The sequence below is a fragment of the Phascolarctos cinereus genome, unplaced genomic scaffold, assembly GCF_003287225.1.
Source record: "Phascolarctos cinereus isolate Bilbo 61053 unplaced genomic scaffold, phaCin_HiC Scaffold_2;HRSCAF=192, whole genome shotgun sequence".
In the NCBI taxonomy this organism is placed as follows: domain Eukaryota; kingdom Metazoa; phylum Chordata; class Mammalia; order Diprotodontia; family Phascolarctidae; genus Phascolarctos; species Phascolarctos cinereus.
The window spans coordinates 228,430,595-228,448,305 of NW_027555625.1; the positions used below are offsets into that span (position 1 = coordinate 228,430,595).

General features: G+C 41.0%; 1 protein-coding gene across 2 annotated transcripts in view; it reads left to right on the forward strand.

The window, feature by feature from the left end:
* The first annotated feature begins 5,964 nt into the window (after positions 1–5,964).
* Positions 5,965–17,711, forward strand: part of JPH2 (junctophilin 2) — a 62,571-nt gene continuing 50,824 nt past the window's right edge. The window contains exon 1 of one of the 2 annotated variants that reach the window (XM_078149852.1): positions 5,965–7,033. In XM_078149852.1, coding sequence (XP_078005978.1) covers positions 6,655–7,033 — 379 coding nt within the window. In that variant the 5' untranslated portion in view covers positions 5,965–6,654. The remainder of the gene's footprint in view (positions 7,034–17,711) is intronic. The other variant, XM_020984137.2, reaches the window with a different exon arrangement.

Here is a 17,711-nt window from a genome sequence, read left to right on the forward strand (position 1 = left end):
AAATAGGAACAAGTAGTAGTTCCCATTAATGTTTTTCTGGTGAAGAAATCTAGTTTTTGATAGGGATTTAATTTGAATTTGTGGAGAAATAGGATATATATCAAAATTTCATGAATCTCAATGGACATCTATATCTTTGACTATGAAGACTACCTCTACAATCCAGAGAAAGTTAATTTGACCTTTCTAAAAGTCCCTTCCAGCTCTAAATCCTATGATCTGTTTTCCTATAATGACCACTTGAGAGAATCAGTTTTAGGAGGACTGTTTCTTTACTAAGATTCTAGAATCAGTAATGTTTCTAGCAGGCAAATATTAAGAAATTGGAATTATGATTACCCTGCTTTAAGACACCTGGGATTTCTGTGTACAGCCCTCCTCTGGGTATTGCTCTTTGTTTGCCATACATTACATGCAATCTTCCTTCTCCTGCTGTGTATTCTGCATAAAATAATTAGGCTGTAGGAATTGGAAGGAAACAGGAAAGGGTGAGGGAGGGTATATGGCTTTTTCCAAATTTAGGGTTATTGAGCTGTGAATGGAATATTTGACATTAAAGAAGAGGAAAGCAGATAAGGGGTAAATTGGGCTGTTGCTTTGGAAATAGACATTCATTACAGTTTAAATGCTACCATTTCCTTTTTGCTTGTAGCAGACCACTAAAATTCCAAATTAAATTTCCAAAATGTTTCAACCCAATCAGTTTCATAAATATTTCCTCAGGGCAGGAAGAATAAAAAAGCTTGTTCTGCTTTGTAATACATCTGGCCATGTGAGGTCGCCCTTTCTTCTTAAGAAATCCAGCAGTAACATTACTGTGGAGATGCCCCAGAAGAGCATTAGCCCCAAAGTTGTTGATTGCTCATCCATTTAACTATATTTTCATATGTTCAAAATGGAAACAGGTGGCATCAATATAGGCTAGGAACTATGCCAAATTTGTAAAATCATTTACTTAGGGTCTTCAAGGAATTGGAGTGAGCTTTTACCAGTTAGAACAGTTTTGTTAAAGGGGAAGAAATACTATTTTGGACTAATACACATTAGAGGGGGTAGGCAGGAGAAGGGAATAATATCAAAGTATTTAGCATTTAAAGGAGTTCCTTTTCACTCGCTCACTATTTTATTTGGCATGATGACTTCTTAAAGTGTGAAAACTGCCTCCTGAATAAACAGATTTGAAAGGCCTTTTTGGTGAAGCTGTTTATTTTGTAACCTTTCCAGAGAGTTCTGTCTTTGATGAAAAGTGCCTTTATTTGTATAAATAGAATTTTTCATCTTTTTTTTTTAATTAGTGGACAGCTTGCCCTAAATTAAGAAGATCGTTATCAGGTCACCTACATGACAGCTTGCTCTTGGGGGTTGGGGAGGGGATACTTCCTCAGGGAAGAGCTCCCCTCTCTTCCCAACTCACAAGTTATTCTTTCTTTGTCAGCACTGAGCCAAAGAACATGTGAGTTCCTAAAGCACTTAGGAGCTGTCACTGCAGGTCTCTACTGGCCTCTACTTTTGAGGAATTCTTGGTAATCGAACAGTCCAGGCAAGCTGACAACCTAATCAGATGACAAGTCAAGCTATGTAAGACATGGTGTTTTTCAGTGTCAGCTTGCCTGGCAGTTGATAGGGAGCATGATAGGTCCAGAATCATGGGATTGTGGATTTGAAACTGAAAGGGCCTTAAATTTTATTTAATCCAAGTCCTGTCCCTACCTTTTTTTTTTAATAGATGAAGAAATTGGAGCCCAGAGAGATTAGATTACTTGCCCAGACTCAAATCCATGTGCATTCCACAATATATTCCTACAGAAGTGTTTTGGATGCAAATTACCAGTTCTTGAAACTAAACTACTGCTTTGTGGGGAGCATATATCTCAGAAGCCATTTTCCAACTAGGGAAGGAAAAAAGGTGTATATTGGTCATTGAAACAAAGGATGAGACTCTACAATGGCTTATGTGATGTGGAATAACACTGAAAGGTAAGTTTGAGTCAGATAATAGGCAGCAGAATATAAGTGGAAAGAGCCCTGCATTTGGAGTTAAGAACAGGGTTCTGGTTCTCCTTAGTCATGTGACCTTGGGACATCATTTAGCCTCTCTGGGTCTCAGTTTTCTTACCTGTGAAATGAGAATTCAGTTAAATATCCAAGGGTCCTTTCAGCATACAAACATTGCCTGTGAATGAGTTGCCATAGGTATCCCTCTGTTTAAAAGCTTTCAAACTTCTAGGAAATCTACTTTTTCCCCACAGTGAAATAGAAGAACTTTAGGATGCCTAGAAAAATGCATGGAGCAGCTCTTTTAGACCAATTTTTTAAAAAATTATTTCTTCTTTATGCTATTATCATTATACATATAAAATATGTGTGTGTATACACACACACACACAATGTATACGTACACATCATTATATATCAGAGAAACATGACCAAAAATGAAGATGGGCCAGACACTAATATAGTGTTGGTGGAGTTGTGAATTGAACCAATCATTCTGGAAAGCTATTTGGAACTTTGCTAAGAAAGTGATTCAAATATCCATACACTTTAACCTAAAGATCCCACTATTAGGCATATATTCCCAAAGAGATCAAATATAGCAAGGTTCCATATACATAAAAATATTGATAGCATCATTTTTTGCAGTAGCAAAAAAGAAACGTGACAGGCATTCATTAATTAAAGAAATTAGAGTACATGAATGTAAGAGAATATTACTCTGCCATGAGAAATAAGAAGAATATATATGACAACATGAAGTAAGCAGAACCAGGGAAACAATATGTTCAATGATGACAAGGGGAAAATAAAACCCTAAACCTGTCTCAGTGATCAAGCTTGCTTCCAAAGAGATGTGAAAATCCTTCCCTTCTATGCAGGGGTAGGTAATATGAGTAGGTACCCATATCACAGGTATGAAAAATTGCATATATTAGTAGCTTTTGTTATATGTTGGTTAATTTGGCTAAATGGCTTTTAAAAATTCTTTAATTCTTAAAAGGGATGGCTTTCTGCTGGTAACAACAAGAGGGATATATTTTAAAATGAAAATGACATATAAATAAAAGACAATTTTTAAAAAATGGGCCAGTGTAATGAAATCAAGAAATGATGGATGAATAGTTATCTACTTCTATCTGAGAAGGCCATCAGCATGTTGGGTGAACTCCTTGTGGTAGATTTATGGGGGGATATGAACAAGAGTCTAAAAGGATGGGCAGACATAGAAGCTTTGTTGTTAGAGCGAATACCCACATTGTTAAGACATCCATTGGAGTATTAGAGTATGATGCCCACATGCATTTAACCTTTTCACTTAACCCTCGCGTATGTGTCAAGGACTGGTGATTTTATTGGTTTAGAAGCTCCCTCTACCAACAGATCACAGCCTATGACTTAGAATCTTAGAGAGGGTCAGTTAGGTGGCACAGTGAATAGAGCACTGGCTCTGGAGTCAGGAGGACCTGAGTTCAAACGGGGCCTCGGATACTTGACACTTACTAGCTGTGTGACCCCGGGCAAGTCACTTAACCCCACTGCCTAGCCAAAAGAAAGGGAAAAAAAATCTTAGAGAGTTTCCTGGGACTCAGGCGGTAACTTGCTCATGGTCGTTTTATAACTAGTGTCACAGGGAGGATCTGAACTCGGGTCCTCCTATCTCCAAGTCCAGGATTCTCATTCACTGGACCACACTGCCCCTCAACCCTTAAAAGTGTACAAGATACAGGAGAAAGGGAATTCTTTATTTCTCACCCAGCAAAAGAGGTATTTAGTTTTGGCACACAGCTTTTGGCATGAAGTGTTTTGACTTTTTCTAGTCTATAAGCTTGACCAAATTGAGAATTACAGCTTTGCCTTAGTTATACTGCCAATAAATAGTCAATTAGCCAGTAGCACAAAGAGCATTAATGGTGAATTAGCAGAATGCTGTTCAAACACTTGGCTGGTCAAGATTAAATATAGTGCTATAGTCAGAATGTAGTTTCATATGCCTTTATTTTAATAGAGTATTTCTGAAAACTAATGTGCTTCCCCACCCCCTCAAGAGCACAATTGTAACAATGTAAAATTTTTGTCTCATTTGTGAAGAGCAGTAATATAAGTAGTAACTATAGTTGTATTCCTTGCCCTTGCAATTTTTAACTGGAACAGAGAATGGCGTTTCAGAAACTCTTAATATGTCATCCCTATTTTAGTCTCCTCTGCCTGTGTAGGAGAAGGTGGTTGGAGGAAAACTGGCAAAAAGAGATGGTGCGTCCATATAGAAGAAAACAGCCTGAACAAACAGCCTCCTTTTTTTCTGTCTGCTGGCTTGAGGAGCTGAAGTTTAGCTGAAGAAGGCTCATGATTCGTGAAGATAACACTGCCCTTTTTGCCTTTGTTTTTCCCCCTTATATATGGACCAGAAATACGAGTACGCACATAGTAACTTTGGGCCAGGCCCTGGAAGCAGGCTTGGGATTTGTGTTGGTGGCAACAGAAGGGTCAGCTTCCTGCTTCAGTTTAAAACCAGGTCCCCTTGAGAGAGCAAAGTCAGAGTCTTTCCCTGGGTGATTTTAAGTGAATTAGAAAATTGGTCATCAGATTACTCAATAATCCTTGTTTTTCTGATAGCTCGTGTGATGTGATGACCCCAATGTAAGACCCAAACAGTTGCTTAGAATCACAGTCTTTTATTAATCTCATCATGCTTTATGACATCCCAGCTAAAAGGTGAAACAGCAAGTGAATTCGCCTCCTTCAAGGATTCAAATAAAAAGAAAATTCTTTCAAGGTTTGACAGGTCACAGGCTTAGCTGTAACAGAGGGGTGTGGAACTGAATATAGCTGTTGGGTAACTAGTGCAATAGTTTCCTTCTTTGCATCTTTCTTGGCAATGTTCCCATACCCTGATTCCTGAATGCTTCCTTATTCCCACGCCTCCACTTTCCCAGGAATTACCTCTGCAGCCCTTTTAGCCCCAGGGGTCTGCTGGATAGTCCAGATCTTGGCACTGCACATCAGAAAGAAGATTCATTGGTCTCAAAAACATTTGTTAGGAACTGAGATGCTGCTGAATCCACTCAGGCCATTTGGCCCAAGAGCTTTCTGAAATGGGGTTTGGGATGGGAAGGATGGAGAGGGGAGGTTCTCTGGCCGTACATTCACTAGAAATGCCAGGATGGGGGTCCTGGTGGGAAGGGCGTGTATATCCTATGGCATATAAGGACTTTAGTGATGGCAGAACATAGTGGAGACGGAAGCAAAGGTATATAGGGCTCCTTTTCTGAAATATATATGCGTGTGTGCCATCTGTTTAGGGCTCTGTTGTCCACTGCTCCCCAGTGTTACTGAAGTGTGTGTTGGTTTGAGGAGGGGAGCGGGTGAAGGGGAGGCAAATAGGAAGTGGGTCAGATTTCTTGTACCTTATCCAGACTGTGCCTAGAACCCAGCCTCTTCCTAGTGCTTTCTTCCAAAAGCAAACAGAATTTTTAAAAAATATATTCCTCATGCCTTTTAAGGGAAGATTTGTACTTTATGCCAGTGGGTTCCTTAACGGATTGGTCAGGGTTTGGCATGGAGGTCCTGTTTCAGGGAGTGAGTAGATTGCAGAAGTGATGGGAGCAGGGTCTGAGTGTTTCCCCCAAGGTTCTCATTACTTTAAAGTTTTCCTTGATTTAAGTAGTCTGCCTTTTTCTTCCCTCCCTTTTTTTGAAACTTCTTCTTTACACTCCCTACCTCCCCAGCCCCAGCCCCAGAGGTATGCTAGATATATGCCAGTGGGAAGACAAAGCAAAAAACTGCCAAGACAGATACCCATCCCCACCCTCTCCTCCCCTTCCAGCCACTCCCTGGTCTGAAGCTCTGGCTCCTGATTTTAAACACATGCCTTCCCATTCCTTCCCCTCCTTTCCTTCCCTACCCCCCTTAGCCTCCCTGCCCCCCCCCCAGCTAACTTCAGGGGAAGGAGGGACTTTTACCTACCTCATTCGAGGGGCCCAGGGAGGTTGGGCTATAGGGTTATTTTGGGAACAGCTCCTCGGATCTGAAGGCCTTGTTAGGGTAGCACTGACCTTTCCACCAGAGGAGGAAGGCAGGATCAGGAGAAGAGGGCGGGGGCTACAGGAGAGAGACCGGCAGACCCCACACACCCACCAGAACTGCTAAAGGAGCCAGCTGAGCATTTGGAGTGATAGCCTTGCCTTGGGGAACTTAGTACAGCCTGGGGCGCTCAGAGGGGGATTTCCCCCTTACTGGAACTGGTTAGAGAGTCTTCACCCCTATCATTTCTTTCCCCAGTGAGGTTTCTTAAAGGGACCATGCAACTTTTCCAGTCCTCCCTAGAACTGCCTCTGGAGTTACACTTTGGGGGATGTGAAATCTTTTCTGCCTGTTTGTCTTAGAAGCAACAATTCCTCTGCTCCCTCAGAGTGATTCTTGAGTGAGCGTTGGGGGTCCTCTCTGCCTGTCATTTACGGACAGACACACACTACCTACACCTTGGTTTTCTGGACTTCAGACCCGGGCAAGAGCATGTTCATACCACATTGGAGCTGCATCCTAAGTGTGAAGGGACAGCCCTGAACCAGGACTGGAAAGGGGCTGGGGGGTTGAGCCCTGGGGCTCCCCCCCAAGCTCGAGCTGGAGGGCGGAGAGGAAGCCGGGGGCTACGATGAGATGAGTGGAGGTCGCTTTGACTTTGATGATGGTGGTGCATACTGTGGGGGCTGGCAAGATGGCAAGGCCCATGGGCATGGGCTCTGCACGGGACCCAAGGGACAGGGCGAGTATTCTGGTTCCTGGAACTTTGGCTTTGAAGTGGTGGGCATCTATACCTGGCCCAGCGGCAACACCTATGAGGGTTACTGGTGCCAAGGCAAGAGGCATGGCCTGGGGATAGAGACCAAGGGGCGCTGGCTGTACAAGGGTGAGTGGACTCACGGCTTCAAGGGCCGCTATGGTACCCGACAGAGCTCAAGCAGTGGAGCCAAGTATGAGGGCACTTGGAATAACGGACTTCAGGATGGCTATGGCACTGAGACCTATGCAGATGGAGGTATGTTGGACCTGTGGCCAGCAGAGCAGCAGAGAAAATGTGGAAGGGAAGGGGGAAAGGCAATAGAGGATAGTTGACCTGGAAGACAAAAAGAGGCCTTTGGAATGTGTCACATTGAGGCAACTTGCACATATATTCTGTGCATAAAGCATTAATTGCCCTTACAGATGTGATAAAGAGAAATAGACAGGAATCAGGAAACCTGGGTTCCAGTTCTAACTCTACCACTGACTGTGTCTCTTTGGGCAAGTCACTTCCTCTTTTTATGTATCAATTTTGAGCCTCAGTTGAGGGGGTTGGACCAGGTGGTTCCTAACGTCCCTTCTCTAGCTCTGATGCTATGATAATTTACTCTAGTAGAAAGAGGAAGTGGTATGGATGATTCAAAATCATGAGAATTTTTAAAATGTTTCTGCATGGCTTTAGAATGCATGATATATTTTTGGTACCAGACTTGCTTTCTATAGGCTAACATTTAAAATAGTTTGCATCCTAGAAGCATACAATGACCGGCTCTCCACCTTCTGCTTTCTGTGAGTGTGGAACAAGCCAAGGGGAAGCAGGTCTAGCCTGAAAATTTTGCACTAGATAATCAAAAGTTGACTTAATAATGTGACGGAGTATGCAAGTAGCCTTGTTACTAAATATGGACTTGCATTTTCAGGGAGGAGATATACTTGCTAATTGATAGATATACTCTGTGTTTGTACCCACATATTGTGTGAGTATGGATGTGTGGGGCACTTCATTGACTCAGGAGTGTTGTGTAGCAAGAGATTAACAATGAGCCTAGGTGTCTGTAAAGTGTGGTGAGTTCAGAATATGTTTATTGAGAAGTGGGCGTTCAACAAGAGACTTCCAGCCACTATATTTTACTCTTTCCTTTATCAAGGAGAGAATAGGTTGTATGCTAATGGTACCATCTTGGCTTAAATAAAGTATTATGTGATATGTGTAAAGTTAGATCCATCTGTTTTGGGAAACATCTTATTTCTATTACCAATCCATCAATCTATCATTATTGCGCTCCTGTTGCATCTGACCCTGTACTCAGCACTATAAGGGATAAAGAGATATTTAAGGCAGTCTCTTCAAGACATAAGTTCAGTCTCTTTGGGCAGATAAGACTGATGTTCATGAATCCCATGTACATAACACTTTACAGTTTAGTCAACCAATCATGCACACTTTACAAAGTGCATTCCCATGCACCCTTCTTTGATCCTTACAATAACCTTGTGAGGCAAACAGTGTAAATATCTCCATTTCAGAGATAAGGAAATAGCTCAGAGAGAGAATGTGACTTGCCCATAGTCACCAGTCCAAGTAATGATGGAGTCAAGGCTGGAACCCAGGTGTTCCAAGTCCAGAACTCTTTTTGTTCTATCCTATGTAGAAAGATACAACCATTCTCCTCATCCTATTCCTTGTGTCTATAAACTATCTGAGAGCTCAGAAAACACCGCCATGCCTTCTCGGTGACTAGGTCTATAGGTTGGGCCACCCAGTTGTTTCTTCTTCCATCATTGTTACCTGTCCTTCAGCAGTTATCCTTTGGGTCATATATTTAAACAGTGGTCCAGAACGTTGCCCTGTGAGATCCTATAGGTGCACACAGAGTTGAGGGAAAACTCTGATCCCAAGGCTTGTTATGAGCTGGTTAGGGCAACATTCCTTCCTGTCATGGCCATATATAGCAAGCCTAAAAAAAGCTGCTGATTGGTGCTGGGGTGGGGGAAGGGGCAGGGGAATTCACCCTTGAAAATCAGCTCTTCAGCTATGTGCTGCCACTCTCATGGTATTTCAGAGGTTCTCTTGGAGCCCAGCATGCCTTATAGGAGATCAAACCATGGAATGTCAGAGCTGGAAAGGGCTTTAAAACATAGAATGTCATCTAAAAGGAATGTTGGAGATATTTTAGCTCAATCTTCTAATTTTATAGATGGGGAAACTGAGGCCCAGAGGAAGGGAAATAGTTTGACCAGAGTCACACAGCAATAGCACCTGCTATGTGCAAGCCACTGGGACTATGAAGATAAAAGAATAGTATCTATTTTCCTGGCATTTAGATTCTGTTTAGGAATACAACGTGTACATTATAATGACTGACACTTATATAGTGTTTTACAGTTTGCAGATCAGATAGGTTTAAAAAAATTATCCTCAAGAACTGTGTTAGGCTTCCTGTGTTAGGGTATTACCCCCATTTTACAATTAGAGAGATGAAACTCAGAAAGGTGACCCGATCTGTTCATGGTCACCCAAGGTAGTAGGTGTCTGGAGGCAGAACGTGTAGAAAAAGAAGTAAAATAGGAGGGAATAGGATGAATGATTGGAGGGGATCAGGGAAGGCTTCACAGAGAAGACAGCACCTGAGGAGAGCCTCAAAGAAAAGGGAGATTGTGAGAGGCAGAGATGAGGAGGGATGGCATGAGGGAGGATGGGAGAGGGGAAATGGGGGAAAGAGGGAATGAGGGGGGAAGGAGAAGAAGATGGGGAAGGAAAAAGGGATGATAGTGTAGGGGGAAAAGAGGGGAAGAGAGTAGTCTTCAAGCTATAGTTATATAAGCTTGATTTTGATTCCTGGGAAAATCCTAAAAGATCCTCCTTAAAGAGGATGGTTACTGAACATCTAGCAAGGGAAATGGTGCTTCATCAAAAACACGTCATACCAGGGGCAGCTAGGTATGACCCTAGGTAAGTCACCCGATTGCCTCAAAAAAAAAAAAAGAAAAAAGAAAGAAAAAGAGCAGGTAATACTTGATTAAACACATTTCCTTTTTTTTTTTGATAGACTTACCAAACTAGTAGATTAGAGTAATGCTGTAGATATAGTTTACCTAGATCTTATCAAAGCTTTCAATAAACTATCTCATACTCTTCTTGTGGAGAAGATTAGATTAAACATCAATACAGTCAGATAGATTTGAAGCTAGCTGGACTGCCAGACTGAAGGAGTGATTCAACGTCAACACAGGCAGGAAGTCGAAAATGTAGTACCTTAGGGATCTGTGCTTGACTCAATGAGATTTAACATTTTTATTGGTGACTTGGATAAAGGCATGGATGATATCTCATCAGAGAGATAGCAAGGGGGAGACAGCTAACAGTAAATGACAGGGTTAAGATCTAAAAGAATCCGCAAGGATCTTGACAGATCACAGGTTCCCCACCCCTGGAGAGAATTGGGCTTGATCTAGAAAGATAAATTGAATAGGGACAAATGCAAAGTCTTGTACTTGGGTACCCAAGAACTCAAACCAAAACCTTCACAAGTACAAGGTAGGGGAAACAAGGCTAGACAGCAATGGTTCCAAGAAAGATCCAGGAGTTTTAGTGGACTTCATGTTCAATATGAGTCAATTTGGTTTGACATCTAAAAAAACTAATGCAAACTTGGGTTTTAGGAGTACCCTGTACTCTGCCATCTTCATACCTCATTTGTAGGGTTATGTTAGTTCTAAGCTCCATGGCTTAAGGACATTGGTAAACAGGAAAAAATTAAGAAAAGGGCAACCAGGATGGTGAAGGCCTTGAGTCCATGAGGATCAGCTGAAGAACTGGGCATCTTCAGTGTGGGGAAAAAACTTAGGGGGGACATGATAGTTGTCTTCCAGTATTTGAGGGGCTGCCCTGTGGGAGAAGGATTAGATTTATTATTTGGTTGATGAAGGCAGAACCAGAAATAATATATAGAAGTTGCAAAGAGACAAATGTAGGATGTCCCAGAAAAAATGCCTGACAATGGGTTGGGAGGAAGGGAAGGGAATAAGCATTTATTAAGCACCATGCATACATGTGCCAAGTACCATGCAAAGCACTTTACAAATATTCTCTCATTTGATCCTCACAACTACCCTGGGAGGTAGGTGCTATTATTATCATCTCCATGTTTGAGGAAACTGAAGTAGGCAGAGGTTAAGTGATTTGCCCTGGATCACACAGCCAGTGGGGGTGTGAGACTGGATTTGAACTCAGGTCATCCTGACTCCAGGCCCAGCACTCTCTATAGTACTCCATTTAGCTCCCAAAATGGAATGGTCAGCTTCTGGGCGTGGTAGGTTCTCCATCCTTAGAGGTCTTCCAGCAGACAATGGGTGATCACTTGTCAGGTATGTTATAGTGGGGGTGACTTTTGAATATGAGTCAGACTAGGTGACTGCTGAACAGTCTCTTCAAACTCCCAGATTCTTTGATTCTATGCTTCTGAATTGTGAAAATGCATGGAGCAGGAATGGTGATTTGGTGGAGGGGATCCAGTTTGCCTGGAATGTAGAGTTATAAGCAGCAGTTATAAGGTACAATGGATAGAGCACTGGGCCTAGAGTCAGGAAGACTCATCTTTCTGAGTTCAAGTATGGCCTCAGATACTTACTAGCTGTGTGACCCTGGGCAAGTCACTTAACCCTGTGTACCTGAGATTCCTCATCTGTCAAATGAGCTGGAAAAGGAAATGGCAAACCATTCCAGTATCTTTGCCAAGAAAACCCCAAATGAGGTCATGAAGAGTCAGACACAGCTCGAAAATAACAACAGATACAACAAAACATGAGGATGGAAAGGTAGGTTGATGACAAATTATAGTCCCTTAAATAACAGGATGAAGAGTTTGTATTTCATAGCAATCCCCTGCTTCCTCTGAAACTCAGTTCAAGCCCCACCCTTGTGAAGCCTTTCTTTATTTCCTGAAATTGAATTCCTGAAATTTATATTTATTATATAGGTATACATATGAATATGTATGTACTGATATATGCACGTGTGATCTCAAATAGAATATAAACTTCTTGAGGGCAGGAATTGCTTCATTTTTGGCACCTAGTACAGTGCTTGTCAGTCAATATTTGTTGATTGATTCATACCAGAAACAATAGGACGTCACTGAAGGATTTTGAATAAGCGAATGACATGGTCAGATTTTTGCCTTAGGAAGTTCATTTTGGCAGCTGTGTGGGATATGGATTGAGAGAGAAGAGACTGGAAGGTGGGAGTTCAATTAGGAGGCTATTACAACAGTTCTGGTGAGGTGATGAGAGTCTGAACTAATATACTGGCCACGTGAGTGAAGAAAAAGGAAAGACGATCAGAACCAAGATTTGTGAACTGAGTGGATATTGAAGGAGAGGGAGAAAGAGGAAGTAAGAATGACTCTGGAGCTATGAACCTGGCTGGTTGGGAGAAGATAGGGGTATCCTCAGTGGAAATCAGGAAGTTTGGAACAGAAGTGAGTTTAAAGGTTAAATTCTGCTTTAGACATGTTGAATTTGAGATGTTTATGGGATAGACAGAGAAGGGAAGGGAAGGGAATGGAATTTAATTTGCCAAGTGTCTGTTAGACATATGGAACTAGTGTCCAGGAGAGAGATTAGGATTGGCTTCACATAGTCACAAAATTATAGATTTGGGAATCATCTCTGTAGATTTCATCATTGAAACTATGGAAGCTAATGAGGTCATCAAAGGAGAGAATGGAGGGGGGAAAAGATAAAGCCCAGGACAGGTCATTGGGAGGACACTCACACTTGAAATTGGATTACGATCTAGCAAAATAAACTATGAAGAAATGGTTAGATAGGTAGAAGGAGAACTAAGAGAGAAGAGCATCACCAAAGCCAAGGAATGACATGATATTCGGGAAAAGGGAGGGGTGAACAATATGAAAAACAATCTTTTCTGTCTTCTTCCCCACTGTCTGCATCCTTCCCCTATACCTCCCTTTTATTGCCTCCTTCTTCTGTAGATGTTCTGGATCTCACCTCTCTCATGGTGGGGAAGTGGGTGGGTATTGTATTTTACGTTGTAAGGTATTGGATGATAGAGTTAGGATTCTAAAACTATCTGGACAGGCTAGAACAATGGGCCCAAGAAGGTTTATGTGATTCAGTAAGAACCATGCTTAATGCAAAAGGAATGAATCATCTCTGTACATCTGTCAGCTCATTGATGCAGATATTCCTTTTAACAGTACAAATTGCAAACTTCCCATGCCTTCTCATTCTATGGGACTTTTGCCTCGTTGCCCTATCAGTCCTCCATGGGATTTCTAGCCAGCACTTGGGAAGCCTCCTTCTAGGTCTCTTAACACTCCTTGGGCACCAACGGAGCACACAGAATGGCGCTCGCTCTGTATGACCAACCCAACTCCTTTTCTGGTCTCATAACTCTGATACTACCTTTTGTGCCCAATATTCACAATTTTTGGTTGTTCATGTACTGCCTATTTATGTCTGCTATATGGTTTTCCATTGCCCTTTGAGCAAGCTGTCATTTTGATATTCTGGAGATTGTGCTATTCGTGGCATGATTTATAGTTATAGGTTATCATTGGAAGACTAATGGTTTTAAAAAGCTGCAATTTTTTTGAGAGAGAAATTTGGGGTCACTGAGAAATAGTTTAATGCTTTCAAATACAATCCAGCCTATTCTGTTCCTCAGGCCTAGGTCCAGTTCACACCATCTTAGAGTTGTAAAGAACCTCAAAGACCATCCAGTCTAGCCCATTCCTCATTGCTCCTCGTTCTTCCTTTTGGGACCAAACAGAATAAATCCAGCACTTCTTCTGTATGATGGCCTTCAAATACCTGAAGATGCCTAGCGCATCCTCTTAAGTCTTCACATCTCTGAGCTAAATAACCCCAATTATTCTGCTAACAATTTTTGTCTGCTTTCTAATCCTATCAGTGTCCTGCTTGCCTCCTCTGGTCACATTCCAGAAACATATCCTTACTAAAATATAGCACTTAGAACAGAACAAAGTATTCCACATGTTGTCTGACTAGGGCAGAGTATGATAATAGGATTATCATCTCCCTTGTACTAGACAGTATGCCTCCTTTAATACAGCCTGGAGTAATATTAACCTTCCTGACTGCCTTGTCACACTTCTAACTCATATGAGTTTGCCGTCTGCTTAAAAACTCTGGATTTTTTTTTTCATCTGCACATCTAGCAATGTCTCTCTCATCTTCTTCTTGTAAAGCTGATTGTTTTGGAATCTAGATGAAAGCTTTGCTTTTATCCCTGTTAAATTGTATTTTATAAGACTTGGCCCATTGTTCTAGGCTGTCAAGATATTTTTGGATCCTAAATCTGTCATCTAATGTTTTAACTATTTCTCCCAGTTTCATTATCTGCAAATTTGACGAGCGTACCATCTATGCCTCCATGTATGTTATTGATAAAAATATTTAATAATATTTTTATTAATAATATAGCCACAGACATATTCATGGGGCAGTCTGCTGAAGACCTCTTTCCAAGTTTACATCAATCCATGAATGATGACTCTTTGGATCTGGTTAATCATACAGCTCTAATTGTGCTATCATCTATTTCATATCTAATGATATTGTCCACAAGAATAGAATAAGAGACTTAGTTAAATTATTGACTAAAATATAGGTCTCTTATGCCTACAACATTCCCCTTAGAGGAGGAGGAGGAGGAGGAGGAGAAGAAGAAGAAGAAGAAGAAGAAGAAGAAGAAGAAGAAGAAGAAGAAAGGAGGAGGAGGAGGAAGAGAGAAGGAAGAAGAAAGACAAATGAGTTTTATCTTGGATGAACTCTTCTTCATATTCATCTATATATATCTCTCTAAGATATGTATTTATATGGAACAGCTTCATGGGATGTCCATCTATCTATATAGTATAGTCTTCGGGAGTGGGGAACCTGCTCTTGAGAAACTTATAATCTATTAAAAGGGATGAGACAAATAATAACATTTATATAGCACTTTAAGGGTTATGAAGTGCTTGAGGCAGCCAGGTGATGCAGTGGATAAAGCACCAGCCCTGGAGTCAGGAGGACCTGAGTTCAAATCCATCCTCAAACACTTGAAACTTACTAGCTGTGTGACCCTGGGCAAGTCATTTAACCCCATTGCCTACCCAAAAAAAAAAAAGATTACAAATTGCTTTAGGTAAGTTGGCTCATTTGTTACTCATAACAATCCAATAAGATAGGTGCTATCATTATCCCCATCTTCCAGATAAGGAAACTGAGGCCAAAAGAGGTTGAATGACTTGCCAGGGACACACAGTTAATGTATGAGACAGAATTTGAATTCAGGTCTTGCAGACTCCAAGTCCAGCACTATGTACCATTTAGTTGCTTCAAATCACATTATCAAATACATAGACCATTATAATTAAAGTTATAATTGCATGTTTGTTCAGTCATTTCAGTCCTGTCTGATTATCCTTGACCCCATTTGGGGTTTTCTTGGTAAAGATACTGGAGTGGTTTGCCATTCCCTTTACAACTCATTTTACAGATGAGGAAATCGAGGCAAACAGGGTTAAAGTGATTTGCCAAAGGTCACACGGCTAGTAAGTGGCTGAGGCCGGATTTGAACCTAGCACTCTCTGCCACCTGGCTGCCCCATATAAGACAGGTCCAAATAAAGTGGCATTTAAAAAGGGAGAGGTCACTTGTTGCTGGGAGTTTGGCAGGGGTGATCAAAGAAAGCTCCCTGCTAGTTTGATCAGAGGTGTCTAGAAATTGGTGAGCTCACAGGTGGAACCATTCTGGCTCAGAAAATCCTTCCCATCTACTCCTTAGAAGTTAGAAGTCAAGGGTATTAGCTTTTCAAAGCACTTTCATACCATCTCATATGAGTCACCCAATGGGTAGAATGTCAGGGCAAGGATTATGAAGCCATATTGGATTGTCAGGATAGAATTTTAAAATTTAGAGCGGGATGGGGCTGTGAGAGATCACCTTGCTCAACTCCCTCCTTTTTTCAGATGATGAAACTGGAGCCCAGAAAAGTTAAGTGATTTTCATACAATTCAGCAGTGAGTGTAGAGTCTTGGGCATAGTAAATATTTAATGTTTGTTGAGTAATTGAGCATTCCCATTGTATAGATGAGAAAACCAAGACTCAGGAAAGTGAAGTCACACTTCCCTCTTTACCCTCTTTAACCTCTCATCCTTCCCCCCAAAAATAATAAATTAATTCTTATTATTTAGACCATGAATGGGAGGAAAATTTTAGGTTTCATGGTAAAGGGAGCTTTATAAATATAGCCGACATTTCTATAGGACTCTATAGTTACAAAGTGCTTTAAAAATATTAAATCATTTGATCCTTACAACCTGGTGAGGTTGGTACAAGTATTAGCATTTTATTTTATGGTGATGTAACTGAGGCCTAGAGAAGAGAAATGATTTGTCTAAGGATATATAGCGAATCAGTGACAGAACTAGAACCTGAGTCCAGGGGTTTTTGTTTTTGTTTTAAATTTTACTATTAGTTGCTTTTGTTTTTAACCCATAAGTATTTCACTATAACCACCTCTCCACCATAGAATCTGTCCTAATAACAAAGAAAAAATTTCAGCAAAGTCAACAGACACAATGATTGTAGCTGTTAGAGCTACAATCTGTGTGTGTGTGTGTGTGTGTGTGTGTGTAAAGTATACACACATACCCTGCGTACATGAAATATATTTGTATGTATATATCTCTGCGTGTATACATAAAATATGTTTATATACATATATATACATAAATGAACTTCCAAATATTTAACGCCACCACCCACCTTTTTACTGAAAGGATGAAGATGTGTTTCTTTATCAGTTCTTCAGAACCAAGATTGTTCACTACAATTCATCCATTTTTGTTGTTGTTATAATTTGCATTCTTGTAGTCATTGTGTATATCATCCTCTTAGATCTGCTTTGTTTTTTCACTATGCATCACTTCATACAAATCATCTGTATTCTTCCAAATTCCTCATATTTGTTGTTTCTTATGTTACTATATTATTCTATTACATTCACATGCTGCAATATATTTAGTCATTTCCCAGTCTTTTCCCTTTTTTTTTGGCTACCTCAAAAGTGTTGCTGTGAATATCTTATGATATCTAGGATATTTCTTGACTTCCTGGGAGTATTTGCCTAATAGTGGAATAACTTCATCAGAGGGTCTAAGCTGCTTAGTGACTCTTTGCAAGTCAATTTCCAGGTTGGTTGGACCAATCGATAGTTCTACCAACCAGCATATTCATGTACTGGTCATCCTCTAGCACCTCCAACACTATGTTTTTTGACATCTTTGTCGAGGAACCCAGGTCTTCTTCAAGCCCAGGGCTCTTTCCCTCACATCTTTCTGCCTTGCTGTCCAACTCTCAAACCATATTTCCTACAGGCAAACCCTTCCTTAATTTACTTGTGAGGCTCTGCCAAGCAGAGTGACTTTTTTATTTGCTCCTAGAGTGGATGGGACTAGAAGGGAAGTGTGTCTTTAACCCTGGAGAAGAGCCAAGTCAGCATTCAGGATGTATTTCTAAACTTAGAAGATTTAGAATTGGCAAGGACCTTAGGGATTATGTGGTCCAATACCCTTATTTTGCAAATGGGAAAATTGAGACCTAGAGAGACTGACATGCTCAAAGATATGTAGATATGAAGTCAGTTCCCCTGACTTCAAATCCCTTGTTTTTTGGTTTTCTGCTACACCAACCATGGTCTCTCAGCCCATCAGACCTTCAGAAAGGCAGGATGGTATAAAGATAAGAGCACTAGCCTGGGAGTTTAGCTCATACCAAGCCATGTCAGCTTCAGTCTGGAAGGCTGTCAGCACTCTGGGGGAGGGGATAGGGAAGATGTCAGTCTCATTGTCAAGTATTTCTGTGAAGTGTAATGGGTAATTAATTAAAGATTGTCTGA